The following is a 23,187-nucleotide window of genomic DNA, read 5'->3' as shown; positions in this document are numbered from 1 at the left end:
ATGACACTGCTTTTCTCAGGCTAAATAATACCGAAATACACTAGAGGAAATACAAGAAAGCCAAGAATCTACCATCTTACTCTCTATCAGATTTAAGAAGTACAAGGGCAAATTTTACCTTCTCTGGAGTGAGGCATTTCATGTTGGTTGACTTTAATATGTGCTGTAAATAGTCATTTAAATCAACTATATTTGTGTTAACCGTCACCTGTACAGAGGGAGAGAAAAAAGTCGAGGTTATAGCTCTTACTTTAAGAAAGTTGTGAATTTCTTATCTTGGGGTTGAAAAGACAATCATTCGTATGTCATATTAGAATCTCCTTCCAAGTATTTAGGTGGAAAGGGTGGGCAACAAAAAGTAAATGACATCTACAAAATCCAACAAACTGTAGGCTGGTATCGGAACTTTCAGATACAGATAACTTCACAGACAATCAACATGCTGTATATAAAATATTTCTAATAAAAATCAAGGCTTACAGGAACAAAGTTTCCTAGCAGGCACTGACTTTGCAAAGCTTCTACTGGACACTGGATTCAATGGCAAGTTACTATTCATACAAACAAGGGATGGAACATTGTTTATAATGTCTTGAACAATCAGATTAATTATAGAACTGTTACTCTCACCAATTTAAAACCGTAACTTAACCAAACCACTTGCATGCTTTCCAGTTAAAGCTAATTTGTAAGCACAGATATTGAAAGACTTTGTTTTTCACATCTGACACTTATTAGAGGGATTAATTTTATCAGAGAATCCCTCAACACTAGCCAAAAAGAAACATAAGGAGTTCAAGGAAATCTCCCAAGGACTAACTTTGTTCTCCCATTCAAATTCGGCCCACATCTGACGGAATTCAGCATCAGTGCAAGTTGCAGGTTGGATATAGTCCATGATGTCAATGTGAATATCACTGAGGACCACACAATTTCTGTCACTTGCTGCTCCAGAGACATCATAAACTGCAGTATACACATATAAAAAGATCCCCAATCACCAAAGGCAAATTTTAATTTAAAATTTTTAATATTTCCAAATAACAACTATGACATTAGCAAATAGTTTTGATTATATAGTAGGCTCTATGTTTTACAAATTATTACCAATTTAATATGACCATCAATCCTATGTTATAGTATTATTATTTTCCATCTTATAGAGAAATAAAAACAAAGAGAACTTAATTAAGTGGCTCAAGGTCACAGAACTGGTTAAGTGGTGGAGGCCAGGATTCAAACTCAGTGAGTGCTTACATAGCAGTTGCAGTGTTAGACACTGTAGAAGGATACACAGGTAGTAGTGTTCTCATGCACATGCTTAACTAATATTTCTGGATGAATACTGCTGAGCCATAGTACGTAATGATACAAGATCTTTTCTTCTGTAACTGTTTCTTCCATGGTAGAAAGTCATAATCTGACTGGAGCCTACCTTTTTTTTAGCCTGTTTTCTTGACATTCCCCCACCCTACTTTTGGAGAAAACTAAGGTTACCAAGAATAAGTTCCTTTAATTTTCAACCCCACCTCTAAAAATAAATGTATCTTTCTCTGAATCAACTTTCACCTACTTACCTTTCCTATCAGACAAGTACTGCCTCTGCTCTTCAAGGTTCATACTTGCTGCCATCTGTGATGCCTGCTTTGGTTCAGGACCTCATTCCATCAATCATTACCTCTTTCGTCTTTACCTTCATATTCTTTACTGACTTTCTTCCCTTATAGTTTATAAACATAGTCAAGGTCCTCTCATCGTCAAAAAAAAATCTTCCCTCATCCTTTATTTCTCTTCTGGCTACTGCCCTCTCTCATTCTTATCAAAACCAAGGTCGTACACTCAGAGTGGCCTACACTCACTATCTTTATTTCTCCACGTCCTATGCAGTCTTCAACCCACCACCACTGCCCAAGACAGGTCATAAGAAACGTTTTATTATCACTGATTGTCAAATCCAAAGGGCCCTTCTCTTAGGGATCTTCTGCAGCTGCCGATACTTCTTCAGAATTTTTCCTTGCTTCTCTAACCACACTTCCTTTGCAGGCTTCTCCTTCTCTGACCAGCTTTAATACTACCCTGAATAAAAACTCCAAACAGCTCTTAATATTGCTGTTCTCTCGGATTCGGTTTTCAAATCTCCCTTCTTCTCACTCTTTATGCCTTCTTTGGGTGATTTCTTCCATTTCTATGGTTTTAAAACAAATATTCATCTCTACTTCAGACCTCTCGTTCAAGTTCCAGACTCATCTCAAACTGCCCTTCAATAACTTAAGACACTTCATTATTTAACCTCAAGTTTAACTTATCATCTCTCTCAAATCTGTCCTTCTCTCCTATGTTCCGTTTTGGTGATTAACATAAACACCAACCCAACATACCCAAGCAGGAAATCTGAGCGTTGCTCTAGCCACTTTCTCTTCAATCAGTAACCATGTCCTGGACATTCTATCTCCTTAAGTATCTATTATATTCAGCCCTTCTCTCCATCCCAGCCACTACTGTGTTGGTTCAAACTCTCCATCATCTCTCACCTGTGCTACTGCAAGTCTACTAGTTAATCTTCTTGCCTCTTCCAATCAGTCTTCTTTAGTGCTGCCACAGAAATATTTAATCATGTAACTCACTCACTAATAATTCCTCAATGGCTCCCCTCTATATCCAGGATAAAGTCCGAAATTCTTAGCATGACAAGTATAATATAGCTGTCACTAACCTTCCCAACCTCGTTCTCTTCTACCACCACCCTCTAGCGCACTCTAAACTCCATGTATATCAAACTACTTGCATTTCTTCTAACTGAATCTCTATCTGTAGACCATTTACTGATCTTTTAAAACCCCATTTGAGCTTCAGCTCCTCCACAAAGTTTTTCTTTTACCTTTCCTCCCAACCCCCCACCACTCTGAGAGAACCGACCCAATCTCTTAATAGACTTCCACTTCACCCAGCACAGCCTTCTTTCATAGCACTTACCGTTATGTACTGCACATATCTACTTCACATATCTGTTTTCCCTTACTCAACTAGAAGCTATCTGAGGACAGAGATTTTTTTGTTCCTACCACAGAAATTGCTTTTCTTCTTTTTCTTTTGGTACGTGGGCCTCTCACTGCTGTGGCCTCTCCCGTTGTGGAGCACAGGCTCCGGACGCGCAGGCTCAGTGGCCATGGCTCACGGGCCCAGCCGTTCCGCGGCATGTGGCATCTTCCCGGACCGGGACACGAACCCGTGTCCCCTGCCTCGGCAGGCGGGCTCTCAACCACTGCGCCACCAAGGAAGCCCCAGAAATTGCTTTTTTAAAAAAGAAAGCTTATTGACTTAATACCTCTGTACAAGCTAATCCCTAGGTGGCCCGACAACAAATGCCTATACACAGTTTGAGACTCAGTTCAAATGTTATCCTTTGATAACATACCTTCCTCCTTTATAAAGCCTTCTATACTGTTAGCATTTTCCCTCTATGATCCCAAAGCACATAGTATATAAACTAGCCATTATCACATTGTATTCTAATCTATTATTTATCTGTCTCCTCCTTTTGCTTGACAGTTTGAGGACAGTGACTCTATCTGGTTCATTTCTGTATATCCAGAACACGGTACAACACTGAATAGCATAGCAGATGCCCCATAAATGAATGAATGCATGAATGGATTCAAGTCCTGTCCTCAAGAAATGTCACACAGCTACTCATTACAGAAATTCTTTAATAAAGTATCCAAACATCACATGCTATAAAACAATTCCTTACCTATATTGCCAAAAATTATTCCATTTTCTGTTGACGCTACTTTCACATTAGCTTTAATATTTGCAAAGTCATGTGGAGCAAGAGTCAAAGGAGATGGCTTTTCCACAAGTTTCAGGTCCCCTGAAAAAAAATTTAGACATGGCTAAAAGGACATAAATATTAACCTCTCCAATCGTAAAACCTTAAAATGTATATAGCTCAATAGTTTCTAGCAAAACAAGGAACAAGAGAAGGGTTATGATTCAAATATAAGGACAAAATAAAGAAATCATTTAACACTATTATTCACATCAAAATGCACATTTTCTTTTAAAAGGTAATAGGCTTCTCAGAATAATTCTATATTTAATTCATGTGTGGGGGGGCGGGGCGGGGGTACTCTGGGCATACTGCTTTATTTCAGTGAATGGATACAGATGTCTCAAAAGCTTAAGTCTTAAACTATACACTCTATTACAAAGATAAAACAATCTGAAGAAAGGACTGCAAATTCTTAGAAACAGTTCTTTATATAGGCCTCAAGCTATGCTGAGGAAGACAGGGCAGAACTGTTCTCCCTTGATTTCTTAAAGTCCCTTAACTCTTGTTTAAGCCATATGGAATTTCCTAGGGGCAGTGCACTGTTCCTGTATACAATTTATACTTTCCAACTTCAAAGCCATATGTATAAATGACCAGAGAAAGTCTGATTCATGTGTCTATATAAAGAAGAAGAAAAAAAAAATCTCACATTGCTAAATGTGATAATGATGTGTTACTTTGGCCACACATGGTATGTATTAGTAATGGGCTCAGAAAATACCTAGTTCTGTACTAAGGCAATTAAAACTTAAAACTACTTGGTAAATCTGTAACTTAAACAGCTCTTATTTAATCTAGAAAAACTGACATATGCTAGATTAAGCTCACTGAATACCAAGAACATAAACATAAGAAAGTCAGTATCACAAAGGTTCAGAAAATTGGAGTAGAAGGAGACTAAATATAAAATGTAAAACTAAGACTTGATTCAAAATGTCACAAAGGGCTCAAGAGAATTCTTATACTAAGACTTGTGCACTTCTCTTAACAACCTGTCATAAAGATTTACTATGTAACGATATCTTTCTGTTATGGTAAATTTCCTCACCCAGGGTAGCTAACTCTAACGTGCAGTTCTGCAAGGTATCACTGGTTTGGTTCACAACAAGTACGTCCAGGACGATATCATACTGGTTGACATGAACATAAGCTTCTGCATATACAGGGTCTGAGAAACCTGTCAATTGGGTGACCTGTCAAACAAAAATAAAGATAATCAAATGACTGAGACAATTTAACCAAACATATCCTAGCCAAATGACTAAGTCTGTTAGGTAATTAACAGATGTGCTTAGATTAGACCAGTCATTTGAAATGTATAATAAAATTGTTTTGTAATGTAGACATGGTAACTGAAACTTAGACATTAAAAATAACAGGTCCTACACTTTACAGCTCAGTAGTAGAAAGACGTTAAATATGTTCAGCAAATGCATTAAACATTATCCTAACTTAGGAACTGAATAGATTTGCATACATTTTCAGTTAAATCCCTAAGCACCTAAACTCACTAGCTGCTACCCAAACTCAGGAAAAATAATTACAAGCAAGAAACACCTGTAATTCCACAAAGATAAATTTTTAGATGTTCCCCCACCAAAAAAAATTTTTAAAAAAACATCCAGAGTATATATAACACTTTAAAAATGTAATATTGTCACCAAAGACATAAGCAACAAAAGAAAAAAATGGGTAAATTGGACTACATCAAAATTACAAACTTTTGTACATCAAAGGACACTATTAGCAGAGTGAAAAGACAACCCACAGAATGGGAGAAAATATCTGCAAATCATACATCTGATAAGGGACTTGTATCCAGAATATATAAAGAAATCTTACAACTCAACACAAAGAAAACAACCAGCCAGATTAAAAAATATGCAAAGGACTTGAATAGACGTTTCTCCAAAGAAGATATATAAATGACCAATAAGCACACAAAAAGATGCCCAACATCACTAATCATTAGGGAAATGCAAATCAAAACCACAACAAGATATCACTTCACATCCACTAGGATGGTCACTACAAAAGAAATAAAAAGGAAGTGTTGGCAAGGATATGGAGAAATCAGAATCCTTCTGCATTGAAGGTTGGAATGTAAAACAGTGCAGCTGCTATGTAAAACAGTATAGTGGTCCTCAAAAAATTAAAGCAGAATCACTATGATCCACCAATTCCACTTCTGGGTTTAACCCAAAAGAAATGAAAGCAGAACCTCGAAGAGATATCTGAACGTCCACATTCATGGCAGAATTAGTCACAACAGTCAAAGGTGGAAGCAACCGAAATGTCCATCAACAGATGAATGGATAAACAAAACATGGTATATATTCACAGTGAAGTATACCCAGCCTTAAAGGGGAAAGAAATTCTGACACATGCTACAAAATGGATGAACCTTGAAGACATTAGGCTAAGTGAACTAAACCAATCACAAAAGGATAATACTGTATGGTTCCACATAAGGTACCTAGAATAGTCAAATTCATTGGGATAAAAAGTAGAATGTGGTTGCCAAGGGCTGAGGGAAGAAGGGAATGGGGAATTATTGTTTAATGGGTATAGAGTTTCAGCTTTGTAAGATGAAAAAAGTTCAGGGGATATAGACGGTGGTGATGGTTGCACAATAATGTGACTATTACTTAATGCCACTGAACTGTACACTTAAATATAGTTAAGAGGGTAAATTTGATGTTATGTAAACTTTACCACAATTTTAAAAAATAAATTGAAAAATTTTATCACTGTAATATTGTCAATATCAATTCCCAATTCTAAGGGAGAAAAGTGTTTCAGTAGTTCCTATTCTGCCACTGATCTTATCTTGGTCAACAAAACCAATTTGAGAATGTTACTCATCTAATGGAAGAAGGATTAAACCAGATTTGTAAATTTAACATCTGAGTAGAGAGAGATTAGAACAATTTTCCTAATGAAATCCTATTCGGAACTCAATATATTAAGACTATAAAAGTGTAATTGTCCTGTTTAAAGTAGCAGGGGACAGGAGAAACTTGAGGGCAGGGTGTTGGAGAAGAGGCTAGTGCCCTACCTTTTAAAAGTTTTAGTCAACCACTAAGGATGCCTCAGCGCTATGTTTCACTTTGTGGTAATTTGACACACAACTGGAACAAGTTAAAACTCATCTCTGCGACTTACAGTGCCATCATATAGTAAAGTATCAGGCTGCACCGAGTTTCAATTCATGTTTAATGAACCTATCAATCAGAGTAACTTGACAAAAACTGATGCTGTACTAGTTATTTTTCCTTTAAAAAACAGCAAGACCAACAACTTCCTGATTACTACTTTCTTAAGTAGCCAATTTAAATAACTCGCCAGTGTATTTGACATTTTGTTACCTTGTTAAGTTTAGATGCTAGGGGATCTGCTGCCTCTTTCCTCTGTGTGTTACCCATTGCTGCCAGCAAGCTCAGCTGAAACTGATCTTCCTTGCAGTTCATTTCATTCTTAGCAGTTAGTTGCATGAAGGAAATGGGGTCATCAGGCTGTACTGTCACATTCCTCTTTTCAGATTCTTTCTGTGTTGAAAATACAATACACCATCTCTCTTTAATATGGAAAAAAAGATAGCTTTTTGTAGGCCTTCAACAGGGACAAGCCCTCACACATGAGGACTGAAAAACCAACAGCAACAACAATAAAACCAAAAAGCACTATTATGGCTTTATCATATATACCTTACCTTTTGGGATAATTTCTCTTCTTCAAGTTTAGCAGATAACATGTGAGAAAGGGACTGTCTGCATTCCTTATTGAAAATGTCATTCATTAAAGGTGAGCATTCAGATAAGACCTTGAGGCACAGGGAAATTCGATCTACATCATCATCTGTAATTGGCTTCTTAGGAAGAGAAGATTTTCCCAAATGCAGGATAGTGGCCATGAGCAACATGGCCTCAGCAACGAAAGACTAGATAAGGAAAGAAATGGCTTATTTATTGTCAGGCTTCTCCAAATGCAATAATGTCACTTTATTATAACTCACAATCCAAGAAATAAACCTAATTTTCACTTCACCTGAATAAGATTTCAAATATTTTAGATTTTATCTCCCTGTTTTTTTGCACCCTTTTCCCTCCTTTCTATTCTAACTGCCACCCTCTAAAATCTTCACTAACCCTTAACTGATAGACAGAAGTGGTTTTTAAACTATTTTCTCTTACTCTAACCCCTCACAGGCCAAAGCTATCTTTTATCTTTCCGACTACGGAAAGTTAAAAGAATGATACACTTCACGGATTGTTAACATTCTGCTATAACTGCTTTCTTACTCTACCTATATAGGTACACTTATTTTTTTGGCTTAACATATGAAAGTAAGAACCTTTAATTCATAAACGTTTAGCATACATCTCTTAAGAATCAGGACAGTTTCCTTTATAATCATAACATCATCATCTCACTTAAGAAATGTAACAGTTCCAAAATATATCTACTACACTCCAAATTGAACTAAATCTTCCTAATTGTCACAAAATTTTTTTTTTTTAACCCAGGACCAGTTTCATGCATTTTATTTGACTATTATTCTCCTTAGCCCCTTTTAAACTAGACCAGTCCCCTGGTTTTCTGTGTTGTTTTCCATCACAATGATTTATGATTTCTTTTAAAGAGCCCAAGCTAGCTGTTCTACAGAATGTTCTCCACTTTTAGTTAAGAGTACAAGATAGGTAATGTTTTGCATATCTTATTGTATTGCATTAGGAGGCACATAATGTCAGGTTGTCCTGTTACTGGTGATGCTAAGTGTGATTACCTACTATCTTAATCTTTATTGGGCACCAATCATTTCACTCCACATTGCAAATACCTTCAATGATTTCCTACAGCCTTCATGTTGAAGTCCCTATCACTCAGCCTGCTATTCAATCATTTCACTCCACATGCAAATACCTTCAATGATTTCCTACAGCCTTCATGTTGAAGTCCCTATCACTCAGCCTGCTATTCAAGGTCTTCCACCAGTGAATTCGACTTACTTTTTTAGTCTCATGTACCATTATCCTGACACATGCTTTATATCTTTGTCAAAATATCTTTGGCTAAGTATTGATCAGCATACATACGTGAAAAAACTACCAGAAGCCTGGGAAAGAACCTCAGAAGAGTAAGTGTGATAATCCTTTGAGCCTAGATATTGTCTCCAGAAGGAGGGGAAAGAGGAGGGGGACAGAAAAAAGTAGCTAAAGAAATAACGGCCAAAAAATTCCTGAATTTGATGAAAACTACAAAACCACATATCCAAGAAGCTCAATGAACCAAAAGCAAACAAGAAAACCACACCAAAGCATATCCTAATCAAATTACTGAAACTTGAAATTATAGTGATAAGGAGAAAATCCAAAACAAGCCAGAAGAAAACGGGACACATTCCACACAGAGACACAGGAGCTACCGAAAAGCCAGAAGACAGTACCGAAAGCCAGAAGACAATGAAGACAGTACCGAAAGCCAGAAGACAATGAAGCAACATCTCTACAGTACTAAAAGAAAAAAACTGTCAACCTAGAATGCTACATCTGCAAAGATATCTTTCAAAAATGAAGGAGAAGGACTTTTTCAGACAAACAAAAACCAAAAGAATTAACTGCCAACAGACCTGCACTACAAGGAAAGTTAAAGCAAAATCTTTAGGCAGAAGGTATATGATACCAGAGAGAAAGTCAGATCTACATGAAAAAATGAAGACTGTCGGAAAAGGCATAAATGAAGGAGAGCCAGTATGGTGATAAACAACCAAACTTCCTTCTGCCTCGTACCAAAGGTCACAAACTTGCTGAACCAGGTATGTTACCAGAAATCCAGTTCTCTTAAGCAGGTATCAGCAAATGGTCTCCCAACTTGCAGAACTGAGATATAAAATGCTGGAGATTTTTAAAAAGCATAATTTAGAGAACAGACAAGACCTGAATAAATAAATAATGGCCCACAGAGAGTTACAAAGTAAATTACTGCCCATAAATAAAATTAGTCAATAAAAAAGAGATAATACATCTTGTAATTTTACCCGACCCTCTAAACCTCATTTATGGATTTATAAGGAAATCTATAAGATGGAAATTAAAAAAAAAATCCTTTGAAAGTCCCTAATCTAAAAAGAAAATGTCTAATTATATGGAGGTTTGAGTAAAGGAAAGAATCGAATGGACGACTATTATGCAGCTATTAAATATTATTATGATTAGGAAGGGTTTAGAATAACATGGGATAAAGTTAAGTGAAACTGCAGTATTGTAAAACACAAAATGATCACTACTAGGGGAAAAAGTGATCATTATTAAAAGCCATAATGAACTCTTTCTGAGGAAGGAAAGATTTTTGTTACTATATCTGGTAATGTAATTCCATCTTTTGATGTTTCTATCTATCGCCAGCACAATATTAACAAGATTTGTACTTCGGTGCTTTAACCGTGAGTGATTTTTTTCTCATTAGTTTTTAATACATCACTCATTATTTTAGCAATGTGAAAAAAGATATGAACAAAAATAAAATAAAAACGTTCACAATTCTACCACAGAGATTTTTTTTTTTAAATGAAAGCAAAGTAAAGATTTTTTTCAGGCAAATGTAAGCTGAGAGAATTCATCAGCAGCAGACCTACATTATAAAAATAAACAAGTTCTTTAGGCAGAAAGAAAATATCAGATAGAAATCTGCATTTATACAAAGGAATGAAAAGCACCATAAGTGGTAAATATGTGGGCAAATATAACTTTTTTCTCATTAAAAAAAATACTTGGAAGGAAACTGACCATTTATAATGGATGAATGGATATACAGAAACTGCAAAATATTATATAGCCTTAAAAAGGAAAGAAATTCTGACAATGCTTCCATACAAATGAACCTTGAAGACATGCTTAATGAAATAAGCCTGTCACAGAAGGACAAATATTGTATGATTCCATTTATATTAGGTATGTAGAATAGGCAAATTTATAGAGGGAGAGGAGTAGGATGGTGGTTGCCAGGGGCTAGGGGAGGGAGTATGGGGAGTTACTGTTTGCTGGGTAGTTTCAGTTTGGGATGATGAAAAAGTTCTGGAGAGGGATAGTGATAATGGCTGCACAACAATTTGAATATACTTAACGACATTGAATTGTACATTTATAAACAGTTAAACTGGTAAATTTTATGTTATGTACATTTTACCATGAAGAAAAATATGAAAAAAAAAAAAAAAAACCCACCCAGGAAGGTACGTGAACTTTGACCTGTTCTCAACTCTCAACTTCTTACAACTTGCTAAGTATGTCCCCCTTCCCTACCTGAGTCTGAACACTAGATAAATAAGAAATGGGAAAGAAATGGTGAATATATACTAAAAGGACAACTGACTATTTAAAGCAAAAATAACAACAATACATCATAGGGTGGATAACATGACATGTAGAAATAAAATATAGGACAATAACACAAAGGATGGTAGTAGGGGTTGGGTGGAAAGAAAGTACATTATTGTAAATTAACATACAGTCAGAATGGTCAGACGCTACGATGAAGGTATAAACTGTAGAAACGGGAATACATTTAAGAGGCATTTCTAGGATAAAACAGACAGTAACTGACAGGATGAAGATGCTGGAGGGAGAGACATTTCCTTCATTGGGCCCTGACTAATCCCAGCAAGCAGAAATAACCTCATAAACTCTTGTATCACTTCCACTGGACTAATCACGTGCTATTGTTATTACATTACTTTGTCAATTTTACAATCATTAGGTTGTATATATGTTATGCTATATCACTTTGTCCATTTCCCCTACTAGAGCATAAGCTCTCAAGATTCATTTGTTGGATAAATGTAGGATAATGAACTTACATTTTGCTTTTTCTTCTCCTGAACCAAAGCAACATAGCGCAAGGCAACCTTGGTCAGAGTTGTGGCAAGCGAGGCAGCCACAAAGAAATCTCCATCCAGAAGGAATCCTCGCAGGGGAGGTCTGCAAAGCAATCAGGGAAAGTGAAAGCCACCAACTTCTCAGCCATCAACGACTCAAGGAAGCCTACTGAATACTCTCAGTGCCACCCTTCAGTGATAGGGATCTCAATTATGGTTCCCTCTTTAGCTCTCAGAATGAAAAAGGAAAAAGAAAAAATCACATGGCTTTAACACTTATCTTCAAATGATAAAAGAGCTAAATGAATAGGGAAAGAGTTAGGTTAAAGGTTAAAGGTTAAAGGTGCATATACTGAAACCAATGAGCTACATTAAAACCCCAGCTTATCTACTTATTTATTATGTCCCTCTGGGTAAGTTGCAAACCTCTCTAAGCCTCAAGTTCCTCTATAAAATGTGGTTAATCAACAGGATACTGTCAAAGACTATATGACACAAACTCTTTATTTAGCCCAATGCCTAGTACATAGTAACCATTAAAATTTTAGGCAAATTTTCATCAACTTCACTATAAAATTGAGAACAAAATAAGGAGGAAAACATCAAAATTTTATTCCATCAATTAGAAGTGGAAAATCTTCAAAATATGTTTTCCAAATGCAAAAAGGCAACAAAACTCAAATATCATCAGTTACCTCCACTTAGCATTTTCTACATGAGTAAAATAATTTTAGTTTAAACAGAACACAGTTATTTCAATGAGAACAGTTATAAGGAGCAGAGGATTAAAACTATTAACACAATTTCTGGGGGAAAGAACTTAAAACATCATTCTCCTTTCAAGTATCTTATATGGCAAAAATTTCCATTTGGGTCAAAAGAGGAAACTATCAATTATAAGAAAAAGAAATCCTTTGACTGTTTTAGACACAGGAGTAATCATAGAGGTGTAGCTGGCAGGGCACAGGTGCCACAAATTACCTTTCTTCCTCTTTCTTGGTGGGTCTGGAACTGCTAAGGGCACTCTGTGTTGCATAGGTGCCCATTTCAGTTACCAACTTCTGAACTGGCCCCACAGTTATTTCTTCTTCAGGTTTTAATTCACCAGCTTCTTTTTTAATTTCTGACTCTACAATTGGGATCTAAAAATCAATTGGAAACATCAATTTAGTAATAATATCAGTAGCAAGCAAAACATATTTAAATATTCAATCATTTCTATAGTTCTCTACAGAACTGTTCCCACAATGGGATTTTTTGGAACTTGGGACTCTGCTTTCAATTTTCATTCCTTCCCAGGGTAATGTAGTGAGAACAGGGGCTTTGGAGTTGGATGCCACTTTTAGTTGTATGGTTCTGGGAAAATTAATTAAACCACTTTGAGTCTCAGTTTCCTAATCTGTTAAATGGAAATATTAATTCCTTCTACACAAGTTACTTAATAGGCAAATGCTTAGGACACTGACTATAAGACAAAGGAGATACTCACTAAGTCTTATTCTTCTTCTCCATCCCTTTCCTTGAAATACTAACCAAAACCAGCACCCATCCTTCCATAAAATGAAATAAATCTAACTTATTTGTACATAATAACTTCATCAACTTCCTCTTTAAACCAAATGGATACTTTGTATTTATTTCTCAACACCAGTCTATCATCTAACTTAAGAGCTCTAAGAGTCTTCAATCATTATCTATCGACTCCTTTATTATATAGATGAAAAACCTGATGTCCAGTCAGGTTTAGGAACTTATATCCAAAGACCCAAAGCTAATTACTGGCAGAAGAAAGACTGGAATCCAGGCTCCTAACAAGCACTGTTCTTTCTATTCTACCATATGGTTGTTTGGATGAGGAAATACTGCCAGTTTTAGTACATAAATACATATTCTCAAGTCAGCCCTGTTCTTATAATATATGCATTCTTTTTTCATAACACAGAGGATTAAGCAGAGTTTTACAAGTCTTTTTCTTTTTTAAAACGCAGAACCTTTTGTTCAAAAAAAATCTTACCCAGAAGGGTAAATAATACAGATAAAAGAACAGGTGTTATGGCTCAATGTAGGGGAGGGCAACTCTCCTAATTTCCCATTGCCCAAAGGCTTAATTATCTGTGTAATTAAAATTTTTTCAGTGTTCTTTAGCCCAAGCACTACCAAATAAAAACACAAAAGCAAATCACCACATAAAAGTCAGTTTACTAAAGTAAAAAATCACCATATAAAGTAGAATTTACTAAAAGTAAAACATACCTCCCCAAGGGACCTGCGGACCTCAGTCATCACACTCTGAATGTCTTCCTTGGTACTACAGTATTCTCCCAGGATCCATAATGCTCCTCGGTAAATCCTATAGCAAGAATACAAGTTCTGAAACACTGATTCTGCCAACAAATCTTGAAGCAGTGATCTTTCTTTGTGAATTTAAGCTTAAGCAAGAAAACAATATTCTGCAGTTGTGAGGGACTATGGATGAAATATTAAGGAAGAATATAACAAAGACACCACGTTTCTTTGATTCTCTCTTGAAATCACAAGGATTAAAAGGAAAGTAAGCATCTTATCCATCATTTTTAGGAACATTCTACAACTGGTAAACCTAGTAGTAAAAATAAAATACCAAAATGTTTCCCAGAAAGGTGTTATCTTCCATTTAGGACCAAATTTAAGGTAAATTATCACTACAAAAAATGTATTATTTTAATGTAAAAAGTAATTCACTGAAGAGGCAGGAGGCTGAAAAGAACAATGAAAAAGGAATGCAGAGGATCATAACAAGAAGACCAAAAACATAAAGAAAGCAACAATTTTCTAATTAAAAAATGTTAAACTGAATAAAGTCTTCAGTCATCTTTTCCCTAAGATTTTCATTAAATTTATTCAAAAAAATTCTAGAAACTGAAGCTCTAAGAGATTATGGCTGCCAAAAGCTAAACTTTGATATGTTTTTTTTTTTTCCCCCAGAAAGGAAGCAAATCTTTCTCACTTCCATAAATATCAATACATCTTCATATCATAAAACCAATTTTGTAGTCCCTTCTTTTCTACACAGGCAGATATACTGCAAGTCTACTACAGTCTATGAGATGATTTACATGAAGCAAAACTTGGATGCAACGTCCTTTCTCATTAGCAAAGGCTATCTGAAAGGAAACAATTCAGACTTAGGTTGTATTTTCAATCCTTCACTTCAGTAAATGCTAAAGGGGAGATATAAATAATAATGTTATCCCCAAAATGATACCTTTTAAGAATATGTTCCTTAGTCACTTCAGGATTTACAATGTTTTAGAGGAAATGAGAATAGAGAAACCTACCTACATCACATGGACCAAAAATTTTATTTTGTACATAGATTTTGGGTTAACTAAGGGTGAGAGTAGGGGTGACATGTTTCTGACATTTATTTTGTCTTGACTGTGTTAAGACACCTCTCTTCCCCTATATTGTCTATCAACTGACCCTTAAAAACAGAAATTGGGGGCTTCCCTGGTGGCGCAGTGGTTGAGAGTCCACCTGCTGATGCAGGGGACGCGGGTTCATGCCCCGGTCTGGGAAGATCCCACATGCCGCGGAGCGGCTGGGCCCGTGAGCCATGGCCGCTGGGCCTGCGCGTCTGGAGCCTGTGCTCCGCAACGGGAGAGGCCACAACAGTGAGAGACCCGTGTACTGCAAAAAAACCCCAAAAAACAGAAATTGGTAAAATGCTTATTATTTGACTTTACATTTAAACAGATTTTAAACCTACTTGACAGATTTGATAGCATGAAAGACTTCAAGCATCTTCTCAACAATAAGCATTCTCAGGTTATCAAAGCGCTGAATGGCTTCACGAACAAACTCCAAGACATCAGCAGCTGCTGCTTCATTACTGTCACTGAGAAATTCCATTAACTAAAAGAAAAAAATGGATAACGATTACATGTTTTCAGAAAGAAAATTATCTAAGGTTTAATAAGTAAATTAAACAAGTTTACAAAGAATATAAATAATACTTTTCAAATACACAACAAAACGTAAGTTGAGAGACAAGCACCATTATGTAAACAAAATCATGATGTCTTTTCAGTTTATTACAAAACACATGATAAAACAGAAGCTGGAAATCCACAAGTCAAAATAACTGGACACATCTAAGTTGTAACTAAAAGTAAAATCATTTTAGAGAAAATTCAGAGCTCAAAGTCAAAATTCCAAATTCCAATAACATACCTAATTTATCTGACAATGACAGAAAACAAAATATTCTGGGTATGTTAATTTTTCCTCTAATTAAATCCTTCAACTTTAAGAGATAAAATCCCACTGAATAATCTATACACAAAGAATAATTTTACTTTAGGGAACTGTAACAAACATTAATTGCAATAATATGTGGAAGTATTTTTGTCACTTTTTTTTGTTTTGTTTATTTTTTTGGTGAAGATGTAAGAGAAAGAAGTCAGGGTCCTTATCCTTTTGAGCTTAATAGTAAACATAAAGATCCCTTCTGACCATGAGATTTAGTGAGTACAGACAGTTGAGATTTCCAGAGTTTAACTGTTAAATAACTAGAATTTAACTTTTATTTTTAGAGAATTTCAAAGTTAAGATCACTGGAATTACATACCACAGGAATAACATTTGCAGCCATATCTGGAAATCGGACAGAACAGGAATGCAATGTTCGCACAAGGAGTTGTCTGTATTTGTCAGTATCTTCATGCTCTGACACATTATTTGTTTTAATCACTTCCTTCTTAAGGACAATAACCAACTATAAAACAAAGTAAAAATAAGTGAGAATGACATCATGTTTGGCTTGACAGCTTACAAAGTGCTGTCAAAGTTTTGTTTTACCTCTTCGACATTCCTAGAGGAGACAAGATCCAGTGCTAACTGCAGAGTTTTCTTGCGTACTTCTAAGTCTGGTGTGCTCAGTACTCTTAGGATGTCCATAACCAGATCCTGAAAAAGAACAAAAATATCCAGAATTAACACCAGTATTTCTAGTCACAAGAAGAAAATCCTAACTGTAGAATAAAGGATTCTGTCCCTCATGACCTTAATTCTTTGATCTATAATAAAATCACTACTGGTGGAAAAACCAGATAATTTGAGTCACCTGATATAAGGCAATATGAAGTATATAATATCACATATGATGCATTCACATTGAACATGTTTACTCATGACTCTATCAAGCTTTTTTTTTTTTTTTTTTTTGCGGTACGCGGGCCTCTCTCACTGTTGTGGCCTCTCCCGTTGCGGAGCACAGGCTCCGGACGCGCAGACTCAGCAGCCATGGCTCACGGGCCTAGCCGCTCCGCGGCATGTGGGATCTTCCTGGACCGGGGCATGAACCCATGTCCCCTGCATCGGCAGGCGGACTCTCAACCACTGTGCCACCAGGGAAGCCCTATCAAGCTTTAGCTCAAACTTACAGTTTATAGGAAATACAAAAGTCAAGAGGAACAAGCTACATGACACAAAGAAAGTAACCAGACACATCCTGAAGGAGACCAGACGTTTGGTCTGGTCTCTTGAACAAGTCAGTGTCATGAAAAAACGATACTGCTCAAATTAAGAGACTTAAGGAACCATACATCACAACCACATACATCACAACCAGATGTGATGTTTGGTCATGAACTAGAAAAACAAAACTAAAGGGCGTTTTAGGGACATCTGGGAAAACTGGATAATATTAAGAAATTATTAACAATTTTGTTAAGTGTGATAATGTTATTTTGGCTCTGCAGGAAACTGTAATATTTTAAAGAAGCATACTTAAAAATCTATAGCAAGTAAGTATTTTTAAATATAGCAAAACAAAATATTTTACTTCTTTAAAACTTTCTATTTTTAAAAATTTCTCTGATAAAAATATTCTATAAATTTTAAGAATGAATTAACTGTATAACCTTCACTTACATCTGCCAGTTGTTAATACCTTATTACATTTGCTTTGTCATACTCTCTCTACTCCTAAATGTTTTAGTGTATACTCAAGAAAAATTTCTTATATAACCACCGTAAAATTCTCAAATTCAGAGAACTTAACATTGATCACAATACTATTAAATAATACAGTCTATATTCACATTTCTCCAACTGTCCCAATAATGTCCTTTATAGCAAATTTTTTGTTGTTATTCTGATCCAGGATCACCACTGATTTTAGCTCTATTTGTACCATGGGGCTTTATTTTTATAACAATCATTCTCACAGATTAAATAGGTATGCTGATAATTTTCTAGAATCTAATCATCTTTATTCTCAGTTGGTATAATTATTTTCCAAGAAATGTAAATTATATTAAAATTAAAACAAATATATCTCTACTGCTAAGAACACCAAGTGTAGTACAAATAGAAAAGATAAAAGGTAACATATTAATTCATGTTAGAAATGATTTTTTATAACAAAGACAATATCCCAAAAGGCTATGGTGCTTCAAGAGTTACACCTTAGTTGACCAAAATTTAAACTGCCCAGTCTCCAAGCATGTAAGCTAACCAAGACAGTAAGTCTTAGGAATTATCTCAATTTGAAAAAAGATTTTATTGAGGATTTCTCTCTTTTAGAAAACACCTACCTGTAGTACTCGTTCATGAGCAGGATGTTCTTTCAATTCTATCAATCGATCCAGAACTATGAGCTTTACATTGTTGTCACTCTCCTTAATAATTAAATCAATGTAACACTGAGCAGCAGCCTATATGAAAAGAGAAATATATTTTAAGAACACATTCACCTACCTTAAACACAGAATCTGAAAATAAGAAACAAATAAAGCCTCCAAGAAACCAAGATACATTTACCACTACTGCACTAAAAGTTTATGCATTTTTCCCAGAGGAATGTGTCCCTCTATTTCCTAAGTTCTAACAAATTTCATTATTTTTTTCAAGGTTACAAAAAATCAGAAGCATCACAAATTAAAAGGATGAAAAGGGGCTGTTACAGGCAGAAACACTTGTTAACAGGCAAAAATTAAGGGCTGGGCCTCCCTGGTGGCGCAGTGGTTGGGAGTCCGCCTGCCGATGCAGGGGACACGGGTTCGTGCCTCGGTCCGGGAAGATCCCACATGCCGTGGAGCGGCTGGGCCCATGAGCCATGGCCACTGAGCCTGCACGTCCGGAGCCTGTGCTCCGCAACGGGAGAGGCCACAGCAGTAAGAGGCCCCCCAAAAATTAAGGGCTGAACCTAAGGAACAAGGGAGAAAAAAGCTGACAGAGAGTCCCAAATAGTTTAGCTATTGAGCATCTTTTAGTTTAGGTGCAAACTCTAACACACCTGCATTACGGTACCGAAAACTCAAGTATATAACGATGGCCCTGACTCATTAAAAGCAAAGGACAAAGGAGCAAACCTGAAAGAGCTCCCAATGACCAAAGCTAGAACAATTTGATCAACAAAATAAATAATAATATTGGATTATAATCCACAGAATAAAATATCCATATTGATATAAAGCAAGAAAGAAGGAAAGGAGAGAGGGAGGGAGGGAAGAAAGGATGAAGGAGAAGGGACAGCTCCTCCTTGCGGAAGAACTCCAAATAATACATGTAGAATAAGGGTAACAGAAAATCACCATTAGAATATCATAGTAGTAACTGTTGTAGAAAAGATTCACTGATAGGTGCTAAAACTAGTTGGTGTAAGTCAGAGGAGAAATAGGATATTTGTACAGTTTAAAAGTATCTTCTCAAGATATTGATTGATTACAAAAGGAAAAATCACAACTCAACAGTGGAGAAATCTGGCAGACACCACCCTAACCAAACGATCAAGGTTAACATCACCAGTAAGACGATGTATCAGCATCATATACTCCTAGATATGATACACTGAGAATGGTGCATCACTTCTGTGGTATTTCCCCCTCGCCCAAAGGCATAACCTTAATCTGATTAGGAAAAAACACCAGACAAACCAAAATTAAGGGATATTTTACAAACAAACTGACCCAGTACTCTTCAAAAGTGTCAATGTCATGAAAAACAGGGAAGGGCTGAGGAACTGTCACAGACTGGAGGACGCTAACACATGATAACTAGATGCTACATGGGATCCTAAACTGGATCCTGGGACAGAAAATGATCTTTAGTGGAGAAACTGGTGAAATCTGAATAAAGTCTATAGTTTAGCTAACAATATTGTTCCAATGGTAATTTCTTAGTTTTGACAACTATACAATTGTTATACAAGACATGAATATTATGGGAAGCTGGGTGAAGGGTAATGGGAACTTCGTCCTAGTTTTGCAACTTTTCTCTACGTCTAAAATTATTTCAAAATAAAAAGTGAAAAGAATTTTTTAAGTATTGGTGGCGAAAGCAGTAAATTCTCCTATTTATACAATCTGGCTTTCTAGAACAGTTCATTCTATGAATATAGTAGGGGTTTTTCACATAGTCTTGATAGAGTAAACTAAAAAAGAGAAATATTTCATTATTGAAAATATTCACTGGAACATTTTTAGGGTCCATCCTTTAGGATCCAGCATCCATTTTCCTAGATTCGGTTTTTTTTTAGCGGGTATGTGGGCCTCTCACTGTGGTGGCCTCTCCCGTTGCGGAGCACAGGCTCTGGACGCGCAGGCTCAGCAGCCATGGCTCACGGGCCCAGCTGCTCCGCGGCATGTGGTATCTTCCCGGACCGGGGCACGAACCCGTGTCCCCTGCATCGGCAGGCGGACTCTCAAACACTGCGCCACCAGCGAAGCCCTAGATCTAGTTTTTAATGTAACTAAAGTATGGGTGGAGATCTTAAAATACGAGTGTCATTCTCCAGAAACCAGAAATACTGCTATTCTCTCTCTGTCTCTCTTGCTCTCTCCCTAAATACATATGAAAGCAGAAAGAAAGAAAAGAAGGAAGGTCAGACTACATAGGAAATCAAATAATTTTCTAATATTTGTAGTTATTTCTATGCCATGTAATGCTGTGTAACCACACAGTAAACTGCAATGTCACTAAATCATAAGTGATAAGATAGCATATCTATCATCTAATTGGCACCCCCCCTCCAAAAAAAAGCAGTACCTTGATTGCAGTAGGTGCACTAGAGAGTGTCACTAATGTTCCAGCGGCTTCATATTTTACAGCAGGGCTAGATGACTGTAGTAAGTTATAGATGCAGCGAATGAAACGAGCCCTTTCTGATGGATTAGCATGACAGACCTGGAGAAGAAAACATTTAGGTTTCAGTTGACTGCAGGAACACTTGCTTTCAAACAGATTTTTAAAATATATATCAGCTTATGGGATGCTAGTTTTCTTAATCTGAAAGCTAAGAATAGTCTTATAAGGACACCTGAAGATGTCGGCCAATGTCAGATGAGACGCTGTGACACAACACTGGTAATTTCAGAAAGTAATAGGTTTTACTTCAAATAATTGTTATAGCTACTCAATCCATTTATTCATTCAATAATACTTTATGTTTCCACTCTTTCTATAAAGATTTTTAGATGGCTCATAATTAAAGATATGCGTACTATACACAAGTGAAATAGAAAGAGAAAATGTAAAGTAACAAAGAAAGGACAACACATTAACTAAGTACACTAATATGGGTACTGTAATAGGTATTAAATTTGGTACTACATTTTTATTCTGGATGTCACGTCAAAAAGGGAAACATGATGGATTATATAAATCTCAACAGCTGATAAAAGAAAAATACCAATTCTTAAATAAAGCAAGAAAGATAACCTCTTTTTCAAGTACTGCTACTTATTATTTGGGGCCATATTCAATGTTGGGAAGACAACTATAATTTTCTATCCCGTTCTAAATGCATCTCAATACCTTTACCTGTGAAGCAAATATTCCTTACTTTTTCTCTTTTGAAGTCAGTATTTATGTTAGATTTTCCTAAAATATATAGTCAAATCTCCATTACTCCAACATGACTCAAAACTTCTTCCCTCTTATAACCTGGATCCTACCAGACAAAGAAGTCACTGGATAGCAGAGAATCCCTATTTTTGAGACTCTCAGTGGTATCCCTAAACCATACACATGAATTATATTTATATATATTACACATATTATATTTATATATTTATAGTTCTGGTTTCATCTTAAATGCCAGTTCCAAATGACTGCGTACCCTGTGTTGAAAGGGGCCTCTTTCCTGCAGAAGCAAAGAGGCTGTAATGAGTGAGAGTGTATGCTAGGGGTATTCTGTCCATGCCACCCTATTCAATAAAAGTCATTCCTAACAAATATTTTTGTTGGCCTCCAATGGTATCAATAGCAAAACTGGATGTTATTGCATCTTTTATTTTCTCAGATCGTTTAAGATGCAATCAATTCTTTCAAAGGATGTATCAAATTAAAATGTTGCCAATAGAGTACTTAATTTTAAAATCCAAATCTCTAATCTAGTTTTAAACTTTCTGTGAGTCAATGGCTTACAATGTCATATTAACATATTTAAAGTCTTTCTATTCTCTTTTACAAACAGGAACAAAAAAATACTTAAGACTTTTTTTGGTTTGTTTTTAGATTTCCAAAGTAGTCTTGTGTGGGGACTGCCCTGGTGGTCCAGTGGGTAAGACTCCATGTTCTCAGTTCAGGGGGCCAGGGTTCGATCCCTGGTCGGGGAACTAGATTCCACATGCATGCCGCAACTAAGAGTTCACATGCCGCAACTAAGAGTCTGCATGCAGCAACTAAGAAGTCCCCATGTCACAGCTAAGAGTCCACATGTCGCAAGTAAGAGAGTCCACATGCTGCAACTAAGAAGTCCATGTCACAACTAAGAAGTCCGTGTGCCGCAACTAAGAAGTCCGTGTGCCGCAACTAAAGATCCCACATGCTGCAACTAAGACCTGGTGCAGCCAAAAAAAAAAAGTAGTCTGGTGTGTATTCAAGAAAAGATCTTGACTTTTATTTCAAAGCCTAATTCATAATCTATTCAGTGACTTAGCAGTACACAACAATTTCTTTGCAGCTGTATTGGGTCAAACCACGAGTTTTCATAGAATTCTTTATGGAGGTTTAGAAAGAACGGAAATATTTGGAAAATATGATAAAACAAAGGGGGTGGGGAAGACTTTAATAGGCCATGATATGAAATATTTCTACTGTTAAAACATATTATCCTAGCAATTAAGCAGCATCCCAGAGACTACTTAACCTTATCTCAAACTCTTAATTTTGCCCATTATAGATTAGTCTTACCTTATAAATTAGTTCAACAATAACCAACTGAAGAATGTCTCCAAATGTCTGAACTTGATCAATACAAGTACTTAGGTAATCCAAAGCTCGATCCTGACAAAATAACAATATATTTATCAAACTCAACCTCATTCAATAAAAGGACTTAATGAACTTTAAAAAATATATACAAATAAATCTAAAACAAATGAGGAAATGAGGGCAAAGGAAAATTAATTGAAGGACAAAAATGAAGGTTAACACATAATGTAAAAGTCAAATATATTTTCTAGAAATGGGCCACAAATCTAGGGTCTGAATTTTC

At 36.1% G+C, this 23,187-nt stretch overlaps 1 protein-coding gene across 4 annotated transcripts in view; it reads right to left on the bottom strand.

Annotated features, from left to right (window-relative positions):
* Positions 1–23,187, bottom strand: part of COPB1 (COPI coat complex subunit beta 1) — a 39,277-nt gene that overhangs the window by 8,840 nt on the left and 7,250 nt on the right. For all 4 annotated transcript variants that reach the window (XM_067749813.1, XM_067749812.1, XM_067749811.1 and 1 more), the window contains exons 6-20: positions 22,884–22,976; positions 20,736–20,873; positions 18,284–18,403; positions 16,545–16,652; positions 16,315–16,461; positions 15,454–15,599; positions 13,959–14,055; positions 12,687–12,847; positions 11,688–11,808; positions 7,545–7,772; positions 7,201–7,380; positions 4,881–5,025; positions 3,752–3,871; positions 821–966; positions 119–208 (exon numbers count right to left, since the gene is read on the bottom strand). In XM_067749813.1, the coding sequence (XP_067605914.1) occupies positions 119–208; positions 821–966; positions 3,752–3,871; positions 4,881–5,025; positions 7,201–7,380; positions 7,545–7,772; positions 11,688–11,808; positions 12,687–12,847; positions 13,959–14,055; positions 15,454–15,599; positions 16,315–16,461; positions 16,545–16,652; positions 18,284–18,403; positions 20,736–20,873; positions 22,884–22,976 (2,040 nt within the window). The remainder of the gene's footprint in view (positions 1–118; positions 209–820; positions 967–3,751; positions 3,872–4,880; positions 5,026–7,200; positions 7,381–7,544; positions 7,773–11,687; positions 11,809–12,686; positions 12,848–13,958; positions 14,056–15,453; positions 15,600–16,314; positions 16,462–16,544; positions 16,653–18,283; positions 18,404–20,735; positions 20,874–22,883; positions 22,977–23,187) is intronic.

Source organism: Pseudorca crassidens, chromosome 9, assembly GCF_039906515.1.
Source record: "Pseudorca crassidens isolate mPseCra1 chromosome 9, mPseCra1.hap1, whole genome shotgun sequence".
Lineage (NCBI taxonomy): Eukaryota > Metazoa > Chordata > Mammalia > Artiodactyla > Delphinidae > Pseudorca > Pseudorca crassidens.
This window is presented reverse-complemented; position numbering and strand designations above follow the sequence as displayed.